General features: G+C 38.4%; 1 protein-coding gene across 1 annotated transcript; it reads left to right on the top strand.

The window, feature by feature from the left end:
* Positions 1 to 3251: 3251 nt before the first annotated feature.
* Positions 3252 to 15368, top strand: LDHA (lactate dehydrogenase A). The gene is made up of 8 exons (XM_044680073.1): positions 3252 to 3309; positions 6849 to 6992; positions 9838 to 9955; positions 10986 to 11159; positions 11817 to 11990; positions 12793 to 12910; positions 13258 to 13381; positions 14575 to 15368. The coding sequence occupies exons 2-8, from the start codon at positions 6867 to 6869 to the stop codon at positions 14737 to 14739; spliced, it is 999 nt and encodes a 332-aa protein (XP_044536008.1). The 5' UTR covers positions 3252 to 3309; positions 6849 to 6866; the 3' UTR covers positions 14740 to 15368.
* The last annotated feature ends 3114 nt before the right edge of the window (positions 15369 to 18482 follow it).

Raw genomic sequence — 18482 nt, 5'->3', positions numbered from 1 at the left:
AAACTGGCCCCACCCCAGAAATCTCACTTATCTACATAAATGACTGGATTTCTAAAGAATGCAAAATCCCTTTCATTGATCATGAACTATCTTCTTAGGCCACATGGGCAAGTATATGTCTTCTTCCTGCCACAGACTTTTTTTTTTTTTTTTTTTTTTTTTTTTTAGGCAATGGGGGGTCAAGTGACTTGCCCAGGGTCACACAGCTGGGAAGTGTCTGAGGCCAGATTTGAACCTAGGACCTCCCGTCTCTAGTGCCACAGACTTTTACAAGACACCTATCACATCCTGGAAGGTGGGTGAAGTCTATCAATTCTCAGACTGCATACAAATGACTTCCTCTGCCATCAGCTTCTGCCACAAGTCACTATCAAATTCTCCTAAGAAAAGGAAATTGCATATGGTATGGTTCAAGGTTTCTACTGCCCCACTCCCCATGACCAGAAGACACTGTGTGTATGTGTATGCATACATCATATTTCTTTCATAAATGACATTATATATGTAGGTGTAATGCATTCTGTATATCATATATCTTTCATGAAATGACTAGCCTGCTTGGGATCCATTGCTCAGCATGGTACAGTTTTGCCTGTAAAGCCTCATGAATCTAGATGAAAAGGATCCAAGAATAGTTGGAGAGGCATGCATTAGGTCTTTCATTCCCTAGGGCAGCCCTCACCCTAAACTATGTCTTTACTTTCAGATATTGCTGGAATGAAGCTCATTCGCTGATAATATAATTCAAGATTTTTGCAGATCCCATCACCTTATCTTACAGGATTGCCCGGGATACTTGCTGATGGTCATATGGTCAGGATTCACTGCCTTTTTTCAATAATGTATATTACTTTAAAACAACTGGGTTGATGTTTGGTGTGTTGGCTTTCCTGAACTGCATTTTTTTTTTTTTTAAGGAGGTATGCTTTAGGTCTGCACTCAAAACCCAGTTCTCAAGCCCATTCCCATATTCCTTAACCAGACCAATCCAAGCACATATCTTTAATTAAACAGCTTAGCAAAACAATTACAAGAAATTAGAAGCAAAATCTTCCCTTCCCGCCACCGCACAAGAATACACTTCCTTACCTCATCACCTTTCTTTTCCTTTTTTACTTTTAACAAAATGAAATACATGTAGGGAATGTGTGTTAAGGACATATTAACCATATGGAGAGGACACAGTCACAAGAATATATATATATATTATATATATATATGTGTATATATTTATATACATATAGATATAGATATATATGTTGTCAGCATTAATAGCACAATGGATAGATCACTGGACCTGAAATCAGGAAGATCCGAGTTCACATTCTGCCTTAAACACTTACTAGCTGGGTGAATCACTTAACTTCTTTCAGCCTGTTTCTTCATCTGTAAAATGGAGATAATAAAATCATCTACCTCCCAAGGCTGTTGTGAGGATAAAATAAGACAGCATTTTTAAAGTGCTTTGCAAACCTTAAAGTTTTATGTGTTAGCTATTATGGTTAATAACTCACACTCATAGTGGTGCGTCCCTGTTGGACTCAGCTCTCCATCTGATTCTGTTACTGGCTCTTTCCACAGCTATCTGGCTAAATCATTGTTATAATGGAGCTGTGAGTTCCTGGGTCTTTCTATTCTAGTAAGAGAGGGTTTTATTTTTCCCACCAGTTCTTTTTGCACATAGCTTCAGAGCTCTCTCATTCTTTAGTGATTTAAATCAAAGCTACAACTAGGCCATGAAAGCCCTCAGGATAGGCTAGGCATACCATTAAATTTGTCTTTTGAATACTTTGGATTCTCTCCCAGTCACTACTCCTGGACGTGAATAAGAAACTTCTTTTAAAAATCTTTCCACTCTCACAATGCCTAGGGTGGTTCACACAAATAAATACGCTTAGTGCAAGTTTGGAGGGCCAGGGAAGAATGAGCAACAACATCCTTGCTCTTTCTATATACATACACATATAGAGTAGTTTTTCAAAATTCAAAGTGCTATATAAATATCAGTAATTAATCCCCTTCATGGAATACCTTCTGTCCACATTTTTAGCCTATCAGATAGGAGAGAATTTCTTCATTGATTCCTTCCTCCACCTTCTTGGGAAAGCTAAAGGGAATCTTTCTTTTCTCTCAATATTCAGAACACATTACATTTTTTAAAGTCATTAGCTACATATTACCTGTATCATTAAGCTCCTAAACTCCTTGAGGGCAGGAACCCTGCATTTGTATCCTCTACTTGTCAATGCACACAATGGCTGTTCAAAGAAATTTCTTGAGTAAAAATAATTTGGAGTGTGTCCTGTGAAATAAGCTCTTTTGGGTCTCCTTTCCTAGGCTTGCTCTCCTTTTTCAGAATGGCCTTGTCTTAGCCAACCAGTTTGAGAAGTCTGCTTTTATTGCAGGTGATTTCCTGTGAAAAGTAAAAGTGCCAGGGATTATGCACGATTTAATTCAGGTGTAAACTGTAAATGGAATGGCCCTGCTTTGGCTTGAACTAGTTTAAAGCCATTTCACCTTCTTTAGCAAAGGGAGCTAAAGGTTAAGAAAAGTGATTTTGAGATTCCAGAATTATCGTCCTTCCCCAAAAATCCTCTGAGTGTGGTGTTTCTGCTAAGTGATTTTGATGAGTTTTCAAATCACCTCCATCCTTTGTCTCATCTGATCCTTACAAGAGGGGTACAGCGGAAAGAGCTATGCACTTGGACTACAAGACGGAGTTTGCATCAAAACTTTGCCATTTGCTACCTACTTAACCTCTCTGAGCCTCAGTTTCTTTATGTACAAAATGAAGAGGTTGGACCAGATGACTTCCAAGATTCCTTGAATTTCTAAATCCATGACGCTTTGATTTATTAGGTAGATACTATAGGTGCTATTCTCCCCATTACATAGCTATGCTCTGTGGTCTTAGATAGGAGAGAGGAAATGCCAGTGGTTCTTTGTTGGACTAGTTTCTGGGTTGTCTGTAAGGAGTGGGGAATGGGATCAGCAATGGGACTATATTGGGTGGCTTTAAATGGACAGGAAAGAATTTGGTGAGGGGTACTAGCCTTGTGTACCAGTCTGGGTCGGTTTGTCAATCTACATGTGTCTCCCTCCATTAAAGGCCATTTCTCAGCGCTTCCTCCCGGCTCAGCCCGCCCCGCCCGATCCACACGTGGGTTCCAGCACGTCCGCTCCCGGCCTCCTTGACGTCAGCTTTCTCGGTCATATATAATGCCCCTCCCGCCGACCAGAGTCGCACGAGTCCGGGAGCAGCAGCCTCACGTACATCTCTGACTTCTTCGTACCCTGACCAGCAATCAGGTATTATTGGGGAGCAACTGGAGACCGGGAGGGAGAGGCGTATGAGCAATCGGGGCATCTGGGGGATCTGGCTCCCACGATGGAAGAAAGGCGTAGTTCCCACTTGCGGTTGTGGGGGGGGGTCTGACTTAGTGTGTTTTGGGGGTCCAAATAAGTCCTGGCTCTGAGCCTACTGCCTACTCTGCACTGCCCCGGTCCAGGGATGGGGAGAATTAGCGTTTGCCCGCCCTCCCTGTCCAGGAATGAATTAAGTAAGAAAGCTTGTGTAACCTCGCGCTCTGGACCGTGCAGCCCAGGGATCTTTGGCCCCAGCGTACCACGCTCATTCCCCAGTTCCATTCCCTCGTTGCCTGCCCCTTAGTTCTCTTGTGTACTCATGATGCAAGTCGGGCTGCGAGACTGCACCAGGGCGGAGGAAGAGTGGAGGTTGTGGTTGGGACCCGCCCTTGGGCCTGGAGCCCATGTGGGGATGAATTGGGACCGGTGGACTCACTTCCCCTCTCACTGCGCGAGGAGCAAGGGAAGGGCGGGAGAGACCCTTCAGGGACCCTCTGGCTAAGCCGTCTTTCTTACCCCCACCCCCACCCCTGGAACCCTGGCCAGAGGAGTGCATTTCCCCACCCTAGATGTGCACTGCCAACCTGAAAGGCTTCAGCTCTGGTGGGGGTGGGGTGCGGAGTACTGGAGAGGAAAAGCCCAGTTCTGCTCCCTTGGTCTTATGTGAGAGCTCAAGCTGCAATCCGGCTGCTCCGCGGGAAACGTGCTCTGTCCGGGGGCGGAAGCATGTGCCGAGTGTGAATGGGGTTTTGGGACCCAGGGCAGAGACGGAGCACACAGGTGGGGGAGGGGGGCGGAAGGGACGCTTCTACATCTAGTCCTCTCGCCCTGCTGGCCACTTGCTGAAGCCTTTGGCTTGGGATTAGATCAAGTCCCAGCAACCAACCAATCAATCAACCGACACGCTTTGTGCCAAGTGCTGGAGCTCCAGGACCAATGTGCCCGGAAGAGGAGCTCCTTAATTTTGGAATAATCCCTTGGCCAGTGTTTGATTGTAACTGGAGCCTGGATTTCAAGCTGACCTAGGCTGAATTCCTCCAGAGGGGTTTCCTGCTGGGCTGATTTTAAAGTCCATAGTCTAGCTGGCGTTTGACCTTTTCCTTAAAGGAACCTTTTTTTTTTTTTTTTTTGGTCTGTTTAGTTTTAAATCTCCAACCATTTTTAACCTCTATTGTGTCTGAACCAAAATGCTCAATTCAACATTTTTTAGTTTTACCGAAAGCCATCTCAGATAATTAAATGGATGGGCTGTGAATTTTGCAGTCTGTTGGTATGCTTTGTTGCTTTAAAACTTTCACATTTTAGCAATTGTATGGCCTTTTACTATGGACTAGGATTGACCCAGAGATTTGGGTTCTAATTCAGCCCTTTTGTTGCAACACTTGCCCTAGACTAGTCAATTTAGCCCTTTCTGGTCTGTTTCTAGTTCTCAATAAATGGAAGTTTAGGCTGGTGATCCTTAAGGGTTTTCACTTGGTTTAGAACTACGCGTTAAGGCTCAATGGAGCTTTGGGGATTTTGGTCCAAACTCTGCTGTGAAAACAGTTTGTTTTTTTTTAAACCCTTAACTTTTTGCATTTTTTTTTAAACCCTTAACTTCTGTGTATTGGCTCCTAGGTGGAAGAGTGGTAAGGATGGGCAATGGGGGTCAAATGACTTGCTCAGGGTCACACAGCTGGGAAGTATCTTGAGGTCGGATTTGAACCTAGGACCTCCTGTCTCTAGGCCTGACTCTCAATCCACTGAGTTACCCAGCTGCCCCGAAAACAGTTTGTTTTTTTTTTTGCTGCTTGATTGCCAGTTTCCTACCCTACTAGTTCCTACTGGCTGGAAAAGATTTATTTGTAATCTATTTTAAGTACCTTCTTATGCATCAAGCACTGCTTAAGGCCCTATGGGTTATTTTGTTATACAGTGTTTTTCAGAAACATGTATTATGTAATATTATGTACAATAAAAATAGGGTTGTAGATAAGTTCCTTTTTATTGCACAGGATTTTGAGATACAAGGTTATGCATAACATATTACATGTCTTGTAAATTGGTAAGGTTATAGGTAACATTTACTATAGGTAGGGTTACTTTTAACCACACCCCAAAATGTGGGATACAATTACACATTCACAAAATCCTAGAATTGTTACTTTTAATTATAGGAGCTACGGAATTTTGAGGCTTTGAAAGGAGGGATTCGATTTCTAAAGTTTTGTGAAATCCAAAGAAACTTCTTCCTGGTACCACTGTGCTCTATTTGCATATGCATTTTCCTCTTGAGTGCTCCAGACCCGTTCACCTCAGCTATTTCTGAATTTCTAATGCAGATTATTGCTTCACTGTCAACCTCTATGCTTATTGTGGGGTGGGGCGTGTTGTAATACTGAAATGATTCCTGCAGAATGAAACAGTTTATAGATTCCAGTTTAGTCGCTATTTTCTAGGTGATTTCCTGGTTGACTATTTCCTGGTTGTCCCTCCTAAAGTCTGGTTTTGAGAATTTTCACGTGTCTTCTATCAACTTTTATTAAGTCTGAAGTCTGATTTTGAGAAGATAATCACCCTGGCCCGACCCTGATTATTTCTTCCAAAGCCAAGGGGATTTTGTAGTTTAGAAGGGGAGGAGTCCTTTGAAGCACAACCGCATCCAATTCCTTAAAGTGTCTTGGGGATGGGGGGATGGGGGAATGGGGACAAGGGGCCTGGGGCAAGGATTCTGGCCATCAAAATCCCTATCTGTCAGAATTAGATATCCGGGAACCGCCTACCACCACTCCCTTGCCCTGGGGCCTTTTCTTTTGCCCTGGAAGGCTGGAGTAGTGAGCCTAGCGCTACGGTGCCTCTTCACTAAGCTCTCTTTGGAGTCTCCTGGAACTAAGCCAGGGGTGGGGGGAGGGGGGAAGGGAGGTGATAAGATGAGATGCAGTGCGCATGTGCAGTTCTGTTCTGGAGCCAGCTGCCTCCTGGGCTTTGGAGGTCCTGTGCCCTAGACCGTTAAAGGCAGTTCCCCTTTATTCACTCTGCTCCCCACATGAGTGGCCAGGCTGGACAGTGTGTTGTCAGTCCCCTTGTGCTGAGAAAACGGGGGTGGGAGTCGGCTTCAACTTCTTGGCAGCTACAAAAGTACTAGTGAAAGTTCTTTTAAAAACGCTGTCCAGAGAGCAATTAAAGCAAGATGTCGAGAGGCTACACTTACCAAGAAACCACCTTTATCGTGGTGAAGGCGAAGGTGAGGGTCTGCAGCCTACCCACCACTGGCCTCCAACTTCTACCTTTCATCTCCTCCATCCTTGGGTCCTTTTTGGATCTGGCCTCCTCCCCTTCTTCCCTGGACCCCTTGTTTTTACAGTTTACATCCCTACAGAATGGAGGACAGACTTGGGCAACTCTAATAGAGTTGTTAGTATGGTGAAGTGACTGATGATGGGATAGTCCCAAGAGTGGTTTTTTTGGTCTCATTTAAAATCTTCATTTCTCTACCCTCCCAGATTCCTTCCCCCAAGAAGATGGGAACTGTCAAGGATCAGCTGATCTTGAATGTCCTAAAGGAAGAACAGACTCCCCATAACAAGATAACTGTTGTTGGGGTTGGTGCAGTTGGCATGGCATGTGCCATCAGTATCTTAATGAAGGTGAGCGTCCTGTGTGGGTCAGAAAGTTAGATAATTTTCAGTTTTCATATTTACAGTGCCAGATACTTAGTAGGAATTGATTAATTCCACCAGCATTTTATTAAGTACTAGATATACTGAAGATTTTTAAAAAGGCAAAAATAAGGGCATTTTCTGCCCTCAAGCTTATATTTTATCAAAGGAAAGGCATCTGCAAAGGAAGTTCATGAAGGGTTTTAAATACCATGTAAAGGAGTTGGCACTCAAAATTATTTTTTAAACTGTTTCCTTCTGTCTTACAATCAATACTGTGTATTAGTTTCAAGGTACAAGAGTGGTAAGAGGTAGGTAATGAGGGTTAAGTGACTTGACAAAGAGTCCCACAGTGAGGAAGTGTCTTGAGGCTACATTTGAATCCAGGACTCCCATCTCTAGCCTGGTTCTCAATCCACTGAGCTACCCCCTTTACATTCAAAATTCTTTTGAGGGGAAATAATAGGACAAAAATCTATATAGTTCTTAATATCTGCATAGATTTCTAGATATGTAGGTCTAATTTGTATAAATTAATAAGATGTGTTTATGTCTGTCTGTAGAGCTACCTGCCCAGTGTTCCCTACCATACTTCTTACCTGCTGCCATCTACAAGTACTTCTCCCCACACTTGCAATTTCTACCCCAAGACTATTGTTAATTAAAGAGTTTGGACACTGGGTACAGGATGATTGCCATGGGCTATATAGATAATAAGCCCTAGAGGTGAGATTGGAACCCCGGCCTGTGCATTTCTTTTTCTTCCAGTACATGTAAAAACATTCTTAGTGTTTTTGGTGGGGTTTTTTTTTTTTGTTTGTTTTTTAGTTTTTAGTTCAAACTCTGAGGATGAATTTCTCCTCAACTTCAGGAAACCTTGTTTTAAAAAGTTTAATGATGATTTTGTCATTTTACCTGATCTCATGCTCAGAAGTGAAGCTATTTTATGTTTTTCATATTAGAGATGTCCAGACAGTAGAGGTATAAACTGGGAATTGAACTATTTTTGAAATCTTAGTACCAGCTGGCAGGGTTGGCTTAATCAACAGAAAGAATTCAGACCATAATACTCTTCTAGAAAATTGTTTGGGAAAACAGAAAATAGACATTTATTGTAAATCCATTACATGTTGAGTCAATAAAGTTGATTGAAAATCAAACGAGTTTCAAGCCCATAAACTGGGACAATGTTAATATAAGGTAAAATTGGATACCAAACTATTCCAAAAGCCTACTGAAACATTGTTGCTGAAAAGATCTATATCCAACTACCTTTATAAAATTGTTTCCATAGGAAAGTGGTTTGAAAGTATAGTGAATACAGACTCAAACATACAATATTTCACTTAAATTTTTTGTTTTCCTTTTCACAAAATGATTAACATGGAAAAAATGTTTTACATATATGCATACCTATATCAGATTGTTTGCCCCCTCAGAGAGGGAGAGGGAAGAAGAAATTGGCTCAATTTTTTTAAAAAACAAAGGTTAAAAATGTTTTTTAGGTGTAATTGAGTGGAAAAATATTCTTTATATTCCTTAATATTCTGGAGATGTAGAAAACCTTAGTTCACTTCACGTTTCTAGTCATCAGGGAGGCTGCATCTCCTAGAAGGGATTTCTATAGGATTTGAGATGAGAGGCAAGAAAGAAGGATTTTCTATGCCTTGCAACAGAAGCTGCTCTCAAGGTTTGGTAATAAGGTTCTCTCTTTGGGAAAGGCATTATGGGGGTTTCTTCAACTCTTTAATTCCCATAGCAATGGCAGGGAAGTCCCAGCTTTCCCAGAGAACTTTGTCTAGACACTCCCTTCACCCTTTTCAATTCAATCTCATTTTATATTTAGTTATTTTTCTTTAAAACTCCCATTACTAATAATAGTAATATTTATATAATACTGGAGGGTTTGCAGAATGCTATCATCAATCCTTAAGAAAACCCTATGATAGGGGTTGGCAACCTTTTTTGGCCGTGAGAGCCATAAACGTCACATTTTTTAAAATGTAATTTTGTGAGAACTGTACAGTCCTCACAGTGTGCTCTCCTGTAACAGTGCCTGAAAAAAAATTGACTTTATGGCTCCTGCAGAAAGAGCCATATGTTGCTGACCCCTGCCCTATGAGGTAGGAGGAAATAAATTAAATCACTTGTCCAGGCTCACAGAGCTAGTATCTGAGATGGAATTCAAACACAGGTCTTTGCTGCTCTAGATTACTACATTATAACCCAGTTGAGGTTGATGAGGTTTTTAATTTTCATACACCAGCATAGAACTTTATACATTACAACTTCTAAGACCTGGCCTTTTTAATAGTATGGCTCCTCCTTTCCTGAAGCAGATTAAAACTCTTCTCCAGGTTTTAATGTCCTCTGTAAATTTTTAGCCCAGGCCATTGATGTTTCATCAAACAATTGCCAACATTTTGGTTATCCTTTGGCAAATTATCACTGGATCAATTCTTGATCTTTGCAGTTTAGTAGACTTGCCATGCATAGCTTGTAGTTTGAGGCAGCTTTACAGAATTCCTGGATCATGATAGAATATCATTATAGAATTTGAGTCACTGTCCTTGCACGTATATGGTAAGAATTTAATCAATTGCTGAATAAAAATGTCAAGGAACAATTTACCTAGAGGGATTATGAGGAAGACATTTCATAAATTTTAAATTAACATAGAAATGTAAGAGCTACATACACATACACATGTACATATGAAGAATTAAAATACTTTGTCTTAAACTTTTTTCCCTTGTACTTGAGGAACCTAAAAAATTCCTTTTAATCAGAATATTTTAGCCCAATTGAAATTGTTTGAAAATATCTCTTTTAGGATTTGGCTGATGAACTTGCCTTAGTTGATGTTATAGAAGATAAACTAAAGGGAGAGATGATGGATCTCCAACATGGCAGCCTTTTCCTCAAAACACCAAAGATCGTCTCAAGCAAAGGTTAATTTTTTTTTTTTTTTTTGGAATTTTTTTCAGTTGTGAATTCTTTTTTTTCTCTTCTTCCACCTCCACTGGCCAAAAAAGGGAGAAAACAAGCCTGGTCAAGCATTATTAATTCTTATATTAGCCATGTCCAAAAATGAGTCCTTCTGCTTTAGTCCTAACTCTTACAAAGTTTCATGATTTGTGTTAGATTTGATTTCCATTATTTGTCATGGAAAATAATTTTTAAAAGTTCATAGATTTTTAGTTTTTTAGTTGTTTTTTTTTTTTTTTTACCCAGAATAGATAGCATTTTGGCACTGATTAATGTTAGACACTACCAATTTCATTTCCTTGTAAACATTTTTAATTCAGATGGTTTATTCATGATATGGAAGAGATTTATGATCTTCTTTCAGATGGTTTTTGGTTTTACATCTAAAATAAAATTTATAGATTCTTGCAGCTCTAAACCCCATCTTTAATTTTGTATAAAGATTTTCTTGCTGCATTAACATGTCAATTTTGCTTTGAATTTGAAATAGGATGTAGGAGTTGGTAGGATATCAGTTTTTGTTGTTGTTTTTTAATTAAAAACCCTTATCTTCTGTCTTAGAATCAATACTGTGTATTGGTTCCAAGGCAGAAGAGTGGTGTAAGGGGTAGGCAATGGGGGTCAAGTGACTTGGCCAGGGTCACACAGTTAGGAAGTATCTGAGGCCAGGTTTGAACCCAGGACCTCCCTTCTTTGGGCCTGACTCTCAATCCACTGAGCCACCCAGCTGCCCCCAGGATATCAAATTTAAAAAAAATTCTTAAGCCATTAAGCAAAGTAGGACTAAGACCTCACTTCCTCTGAGGTAAGTAGTCACAGTAACAGGTCCAGTTTTCCTAAAGAAATAAAAAATGAAAGAAGACGCCAATTCTTCTATTATGGACCCAGATTATTCAGAATGGCAGAAAAGAAACTACATATAAGTACAAGATGTATTTTGGATGAGGTGATAATATTTCAGACATTAATCTATTATGTTTGCCTTTTCTCTAGACTATTCTGTGACTGCCAACTCAAAGCTGGTCGTGATTACTGCTGGGGCCCGTCAGCAGGAAGGAGAAAGTCGTCTTAATTTGGTCCAGCGTAATGTGAATATCTTCAAGTTCATCATTCCCAATATTGTTAAATACAGCCCTAATTGCAAGTTGCTTGTTGTCTCCAATCCAGGTAAGATTTGTTTGACTTGTTAAGTTAAGGCATCTTTTAACACAAACATGGCTTTAAAATTCAAAATTAGTGAACTATAATAAACTATAGGAGTTAGTCATTTTGTTATTTTTTTAATTTAATTTTTATTTTTTCCCAGGTGATGTCAATACAAATTTTAATAATAATTTTCTGACATTTTGTGATCCATAATCTCTCCCTTTGTCCATATCCCCTTCCCAAGACAGGAAGTAATATGTTATAGATTTTGAGTTAGTCATATTGTAAATATATATTTTTAGGTTTATCAGTTCAAAGGAGGACTCCTGGTGGTAACATACAATGATTCTGTCATAATCTCTTATTCCAGAGATTCACATATTCCAGAGTTATTTAGGATTGTACTACATATATGTACATTAGTATTATCACACCATCATATATGATCTGGTTCTTTTGCATAAAATCAAAATAGTGGCAGCTGAAAAGCTCCTGACCACTGACTGATTTGTGCATTCACAATAGTCAGATTGGCTCAGAAGATCATTCCCTCTAATTTTTGTCTTAAAATTTTACAGAGATTTCAGGAGTGATTGGTTAGGCATAATTTTTATCCTTAAAGCAATCATCTTCCAGAGGATATTAATAGATTGTTGTCTATCTTATTTCTCTTCATAGTGGATATTTTGACATATGTGGCCTGGAAGCTAAGTGGCTTTCCTAAAAACCGTGTTATTGGAAGTGGTTGCAATCTGGATTCTGCCCGTTTCCGTTACCTGATGGGGGAGAAACTTGGTATCCATTCTTCAAGTTGTCATGGATGGATCCTTGGGGAACATGGAGACTCAAGTGGTAAGACTGTACTACTAATAACCATAGAACTCAGCAAATCGAAATGTCAAGGGTTCTGCTTTAAATTACATTTTAAAGTTGTTTAGAACCATATTTGTCAATCTTGCCTATTTATCTGTAAGGCATGGTTTATGAGAATGCCACCTTTTTGCTAAAGAAATAGGCAGTTTTGACAACATCTACAATTTTGCTGGTAATAAGTGAAAACTGCCATGAGTATAGCTTTTACTAACTTGATTGCAGTCATCATAAACTGGTTTAGATTTTACTAGAACTAGCTACCTTTGAAAGGTCAGCCTTGTAATTCAAGAAGGATATGATTTATGGTCTAATTCTATTCATTTCTGTCTTAGACTTTATCTGGAGAAGCATGATGATACAGTGGAAAGAGCACTTGATTTGGATTCAGGAAAGATCCAAGTTCAAATCCTTGCTCTTATAATTACTTGCTGTGTGTGTCCATGGCAAGTTAATCACTCAGAGAACCCATTTATTCATTTTTCAAAGAATGATAATTTTTTTAAAAAGGAAAGAGAATGGTAATGCTTTTTACCAGCGGAATTACAGATAATGCCAAACTTAGGCCATTCTTTTAGCAAAAGATGATGTATATTGCTAGTATTACCTTGAAATTATATTTTTATGAAAAAGTTTATAAGGAAGCAGTATTGCTTTTCTTTAAGGAGATTCCCAAAATGAAATATGATGGGATAGAATTTAAGAGGAAATTACACCGTTGCCATAATTACTAATTGCTTGGATGCTTGGAAATCTGCATGATTTTGTCATTTTTTTTTTCCAGTTCCTGTATGGAGTGGTGTGAATGTTGCTGGTGTCTCTCTGAAGAGTCTTCATCCTGCTCTAGGAAGTGATGGTGATTCAGAGCATTGGAGAGATGTTCATAAACAAGTAGTTGAAAGGTAAGTGAGGATATCCTTTAGACTTCAATGACAATGTATCTTTGAAAAAATGAAGTTCTAGTTTTCATTTAAATGATTTTGTATGAAAAATTCCTCCCCCAAAATCTAATCAAAGTTCACAAGGACTTTCATTCAATGGATCCATCATCTCTTAAGAAAGATTATGCCAAAAAAACATGAGCATAAGATAGAACAAAAGCACAAAATATTCAGTTAAGTAGCTTGTAAATAATGGAGTGAAATCTTGAGTAGGAAAGATTTCTGTTTGTATTATTGTTGTGTAATTTCTGAAAGCTGTTTCTGCTTAATTTCTTTCCCAACTCATAGTAGCTTATTATTTCTGACAGTGCTTATGAGGTGATCAAGTTGAAGGGCTACACTTCCTGGGCCATTGGCTTGTCTGTGGCAGACCTGGCAGAAAGCATCATGAAGAATCTTAGGAGAGTACATCCGATTTCCACCATGATTAAGGTAAGTGTCTGATAGGGGGAAATGGTTTTACTCATTTATTTTTTGTTTTTAACTTATATATATATATTTTTTTTGCTGATTACATGTAATATATTTCCATATAAGTTTTCCTAACTCCTTCCTTCCTTTCCCTTCCCTCTTGTGCTGGCAGGCAATTTGATCTGGCTTACACATGTATTATGTGAAACATAAGAAATGGATTTGGTGTGTGGTTTTGTTTCTTTTTTTTTGAGTTTGTAAAAGTTTGTGACTTTGCAAAGAGTGAATGTGTTTTGAAAGGATTGTTTACTGGGTGAGAGCATTTGAATACAAAGAAATACCTTGGCAGGCTAGACTAGTAAGTAGAATAAAGCAAGGTGAAATATAATCAGGATCAATGCAAAATCCTACAGTTGGATTTACAAAAATCAACTCCACAAATGTTAGAGGAAATAAAACTCTTCACATTTTAAGGTTTGCAAAAAGCTTTCCACTCAACAACCTTATGAGGTAGGAAGAGTGTTTTTATCTATAAGTGACTCAAGTTGTAACTTTTTTTTAAACTCTTACCTTCCGCCTTAGAATCAATACAACGTGTTGGTTTTAAGGCATAAAAGCTGTAAGGGCTAGGCAGTGAGGATTAAGTGATTTGCCCAGGGTCCCACAGCTAGGAAGTTTCTGAATCAAATGTTGAGTCTCCCAATTCTAAGTGTAGCATTCTTTTTACTATGCCATGGTACCTCAAATGTCCATGAAACAGTTACATTTCTGCAACAGTGGCCCTTCAGCATTCTGCCAGTGAAAAAAATGAACAAATTATATTTAGATAAAGAGATTATAGAAATTGAACAGATTATATAGAAATTTGACAAACTGCTTTGCTCAAAATTACCTATTCATAAGAAACATTTCATTGAGGCAAAAGGCATTAGCATTTTGGTTCTGGAAACTTAGAAAAGAAGAATGCCTAGTCTGCTAATCCGTTCACCAAAAAAAAAACATTTTTGTCTAATATTATGGGCAATGTTACAGCTATACTAAAATATATAAACGTGTTATTTAAAATGCACTCTAGAAAGAAAGCATTGGGATTTAGTAGTTCTAATATACAACTTAGAACTTAAAATTAAGGCAAAACTCTTCATCCGGATAAAGTATACTGCTGCGACATCAGTATATTATAAAAGAAAATATGATTTCATTTTGTCTTTCAGGGCTTCTATGGCATTAATGAAGATGTCTTCCTTAGTGTTCCATGCATCTTGGGGCAGAATGGCATTTCAGATGTGGTGAAGGTTACCCTGACTCCAGAGGAAGAGTGCCGTTTGAAGCAGAGTGCAGACACTCTTTGGGGGATCCAGAAGGAGCTGCAATTTTAAAGCCTTCTAATATGCTTCCACTTTACTGTCTAGAGAACATGATAGTGGTTAAGGGATGATGTATGATGCACATTTCAAGTGGGTCAAATCTTTCCTCGGATGAGTGATTCAACACCAATAGAAAGCAGAAATATAAATCCTATGAACATCTACAGTTTAGAGATGGGGAATATAGTACAGTGACTCCTATTTGTTAAATCCTGTTTGCGAAACCCTGTTGTTGCACAGTGATGCTGGGTATGACTGGTCTTGTACCAAAGTCATGAAGTGCTTGTTTGTCAAGCTAAGTCAGCTCCCCACAGGTATGGTACTGCCTGCCTTGTAGGTGCTACCAGCTCCTACTTACCCCTTAGATCCAAAAGTCAGTTTTTGGTTCCTGTATTCACACCACCATACAGTAGTAATACTCTGCTGATGGACTGATTACCTTTGGGGGCGGGGGGCTTACCCATTAGAGTTCTACAGTATTTCCCCATGCATCACTTTTCCAGAGGACCCAGTTCTGTCTACTATATATATATATCAGTAGTTGTACATTTCAATTATAAAAAGGATCTATATAGGTACAACAATTCAATTCCTCATGTGTCATACTAACCCAAATATTGAATAAACAACAAATAACTTATTTTCTCTTTGTTGAATTATTTTTTTTTTCCATTTGGAGCATAGATATCAGGATTAAAAGTTTCAGACAGTGCTGGAGAAAGATATTTGTCCTGAGAAATGTAAATTATACTGCGTCAGCATTGGCTCCGACACTAGTCATATAATCTAATATGTGTGGGCTCCATTCCCTTCCAACAATGGTTCATAACCCATTTGTGCCTTCCCATTTTGAGTGATTCTCACATTCTTCTGGAAATCTGGGCTTTGCTTCAATATGCTAGAAACTTTCCTCTAGATGGCCTGATATCAAGTGGATACCAATGGAGCACATAAGCTTGTCCTCTTTCCCACCATGACCAGCAATCACCTTTTAAATTTTTTTTCCTTGATTGTGGATTCATCAGTCATAAAATTACAAACATCTCAAGACCAAAACACAGAAGAGGATTATAGAAGAAACATTAAATATGTGTGTATGAACATATAATAACTGATTTATGTTTGACCCCTCCTGCACTTCACTTCCCATTTGTGCAACTTGGAAGATGGTTTATTGATTCCCCCTCTTCCCCCTTCCCAATATCACTGCCAACAATCTTACCATCTATGGCACTAAGCCATCATTTTTCTGGCCATAGGTTTTTCTGATAACATTTCTGTTCGACATTAAATCATTCCTCGATTTTTGTTTAGAGGTTCATCTATTGAAAATATTGCACAGTTAAGTCATTGAAATCTTGTGAATTAACTTCCAGTTGAGTATAAGAACAGTTGAGGAAGAACAAGGGTCCTAAAATAGCTTTCAAAAAAAATACTTAAGAGCCTACTGCTTGCAAAAGTCCTGGGTTAAGCTTTTTCATTTTTCCCTTTGAGAAATACAAAAATAATATATTCTATAAATCCATAAGCGATAAGGGACAGAGGGGAGAATGGCTAGGCTTTCATAGTTTATTTTATCTAGGCCTTAGGCTTCTACAAATAGGTGGGATCACAATGGAGATGTGAAGAGGGTGGTAAAGATAGGGAAGAAAGAGCATGGAGAGCACACCTGAGCACAATTTTGTTGTAGACTTCCTGACCCCTATTTAGGGTTTTCTTGATAAAGATAATGGAGTGGTTTGCCATTTATCCAGTTCTCTCTTAGAATCAAGGATTCCCATATTGATGTATTCTTCCCTTTTTCCAGGTTATGAAGAAAAACATTTGGCAAACAGAAAAATGAGCCAAAAAAATTGCTAAAAAACAAACTTTTACCTTACCATAAATACACTGGTAAAAAGGATTTTCCCATAAGATCTCATTGTACTGGCAAAAGGCTAAATTAGCTTTCCGAAATGTGCATAAGGAAATAATTTCCTGGAACATGACATCTACTGCCCTATTTACAAAATAATTTGAAAATTTGTGACCTGGAATTATAAAATATTTGACATTTGCATCTTTTCACTAACTAAACTTAACTTTCAAAATTTTCTATGTTTTTTCACTCATATATCAATTATATTGATAGGTATTAAAAATTATGCCTTATGGTTCAATTTTAAAAATTTAAGCCCTTACTTTCTGTCCTAGAATCAATACTGAGTATCAGTTCCAAGGCAGAAGAACAGTGAGGGCTGGGCAATTGGGATTAAATAATTTACCCAGGGTCACACAGCTAGAAAGTATCTGCATCCAAGTTTGAACCCAGGACCTCCTCTCTCCAGGCCTTGCCCGCTATCCACTGAGCTACCTAGCTGCCCCATATATCTTACCATTTACAAATTCTAAGCAGCTTCATTTTCTTAATTTTTAGGCTGTAATGTTTGCTGTGTGGTTTTTATTCTGTTTTTAAGATGGTTTGGTCTCCTTTAAAGTACATTTTCTTCTAGAACCATGAGTTCCTTTTTCCTGTAAATCAATATCTTTTTGGTTATTAATCTTTTGGAACAAACCTTATTGCCTAATAAAGCATCATTCCCATTTTTTAAACAGTACTTCCTCTTAGCAAGACTAGCATAGATGCATTCTTTTTTTTTTTAATTAATAAAATTTATTTCCAGATATCTCAGCTCCTCCCCTACACCAGAGAAGACATCATCTGGCAAACATATATATGCATATATAGGTTATGTCTTTTGTGTTTCCATTCTTCATTTTCTGGAGACAAATATTCACAAGTTATCCTTCATGGATTAAATCTGTAGCTGTATATAATGTTCTCTTGGTTTTACTTGTTTCAGTCTAATTTATCTCAGGTAGTTCTTTCCAAGATTTTTGAAAATTAAACTGCTCAAATGTACTGTTCTTAAAATTCTTTATCTCCTGTATTTTCATCTATATACTTAAAAATGTGTTTCTTTTGAGCAAAGTATATGATTACATCAGTAGTACCTATGAGGTCATATCTACCACCTTGCTAAAAATTTAAGTTCAACTTTTTGTGATAGCAAAAAAAATGGAAACTGAAGGAATGTCCATCAATTGGGGATTGGTACATGGTGGTGATGGAATTCTAATATACTGTAAGAAATGATGAACAGGATGATTTCAGAAAGACCTGGAAAAGCTACATGAACTGATTCAGAGTGAAATAAACAGAACCAGGAGTATATTATACGCAGTAAAAGAATGTTGTGGAATTATCAACTGTGTTAGACTTACTATTGGCAATACAATGATACAGGACAACTCTGAGGTACTTGTGACAAAGAATGCTATCCACCTCTAGAGAAAGAACTGCTGGAGTCAGAATGCAGATGAAAGCATATGGTTTTTCATTTGTTTGTTTGGGTTTATGTTTTGGTTTTATATGATTATTCACTTTCAAAAACGAGTAGAATGGAAATAAAAATAAATTTATGTTCACCTGATTAGAAACAAAGGAAATGAGAGGCAACTAGGTGGCTCAGTGGATTGAGAGCCAGTCCTACAAACAGGAGGTTCTGGGTTCAAATTTGACCTCGGATATTTCCTAGCTGGGTGACCCTGGGCAAGTCATTTAACCCCTGTTGCCTAGCCCTAACCATTCTTCTTCTTTGGAACTAATGCACAGTATTGATTGTAAGACAGAAGGTAAGGGTTTAAAAAGAAAGGTAAAGGAAATGGAACTAGAAAAATGATATATACAAAGGGCTACAGCAATGGAAATGGAA

This window comes from Gracilinanus agilis, chromosome 6 (genome assembly GCF_016433145.1).
Source record: "Gracilinanus agilis isolate LMUSP501 chromosome 6, AgileGrace, whole genome shotgun sequence".
NCBI lineage: Eukaryota > Metazoa > Chordata > Mammalia > Didelphimorphia > Didelphidae > Gracilinanus > Gracilinanus agilis.
Note: the sequence above shows the minus strand (reverse complement) of the source record. Positions and strands in the feature narration are given on the sequence as shown.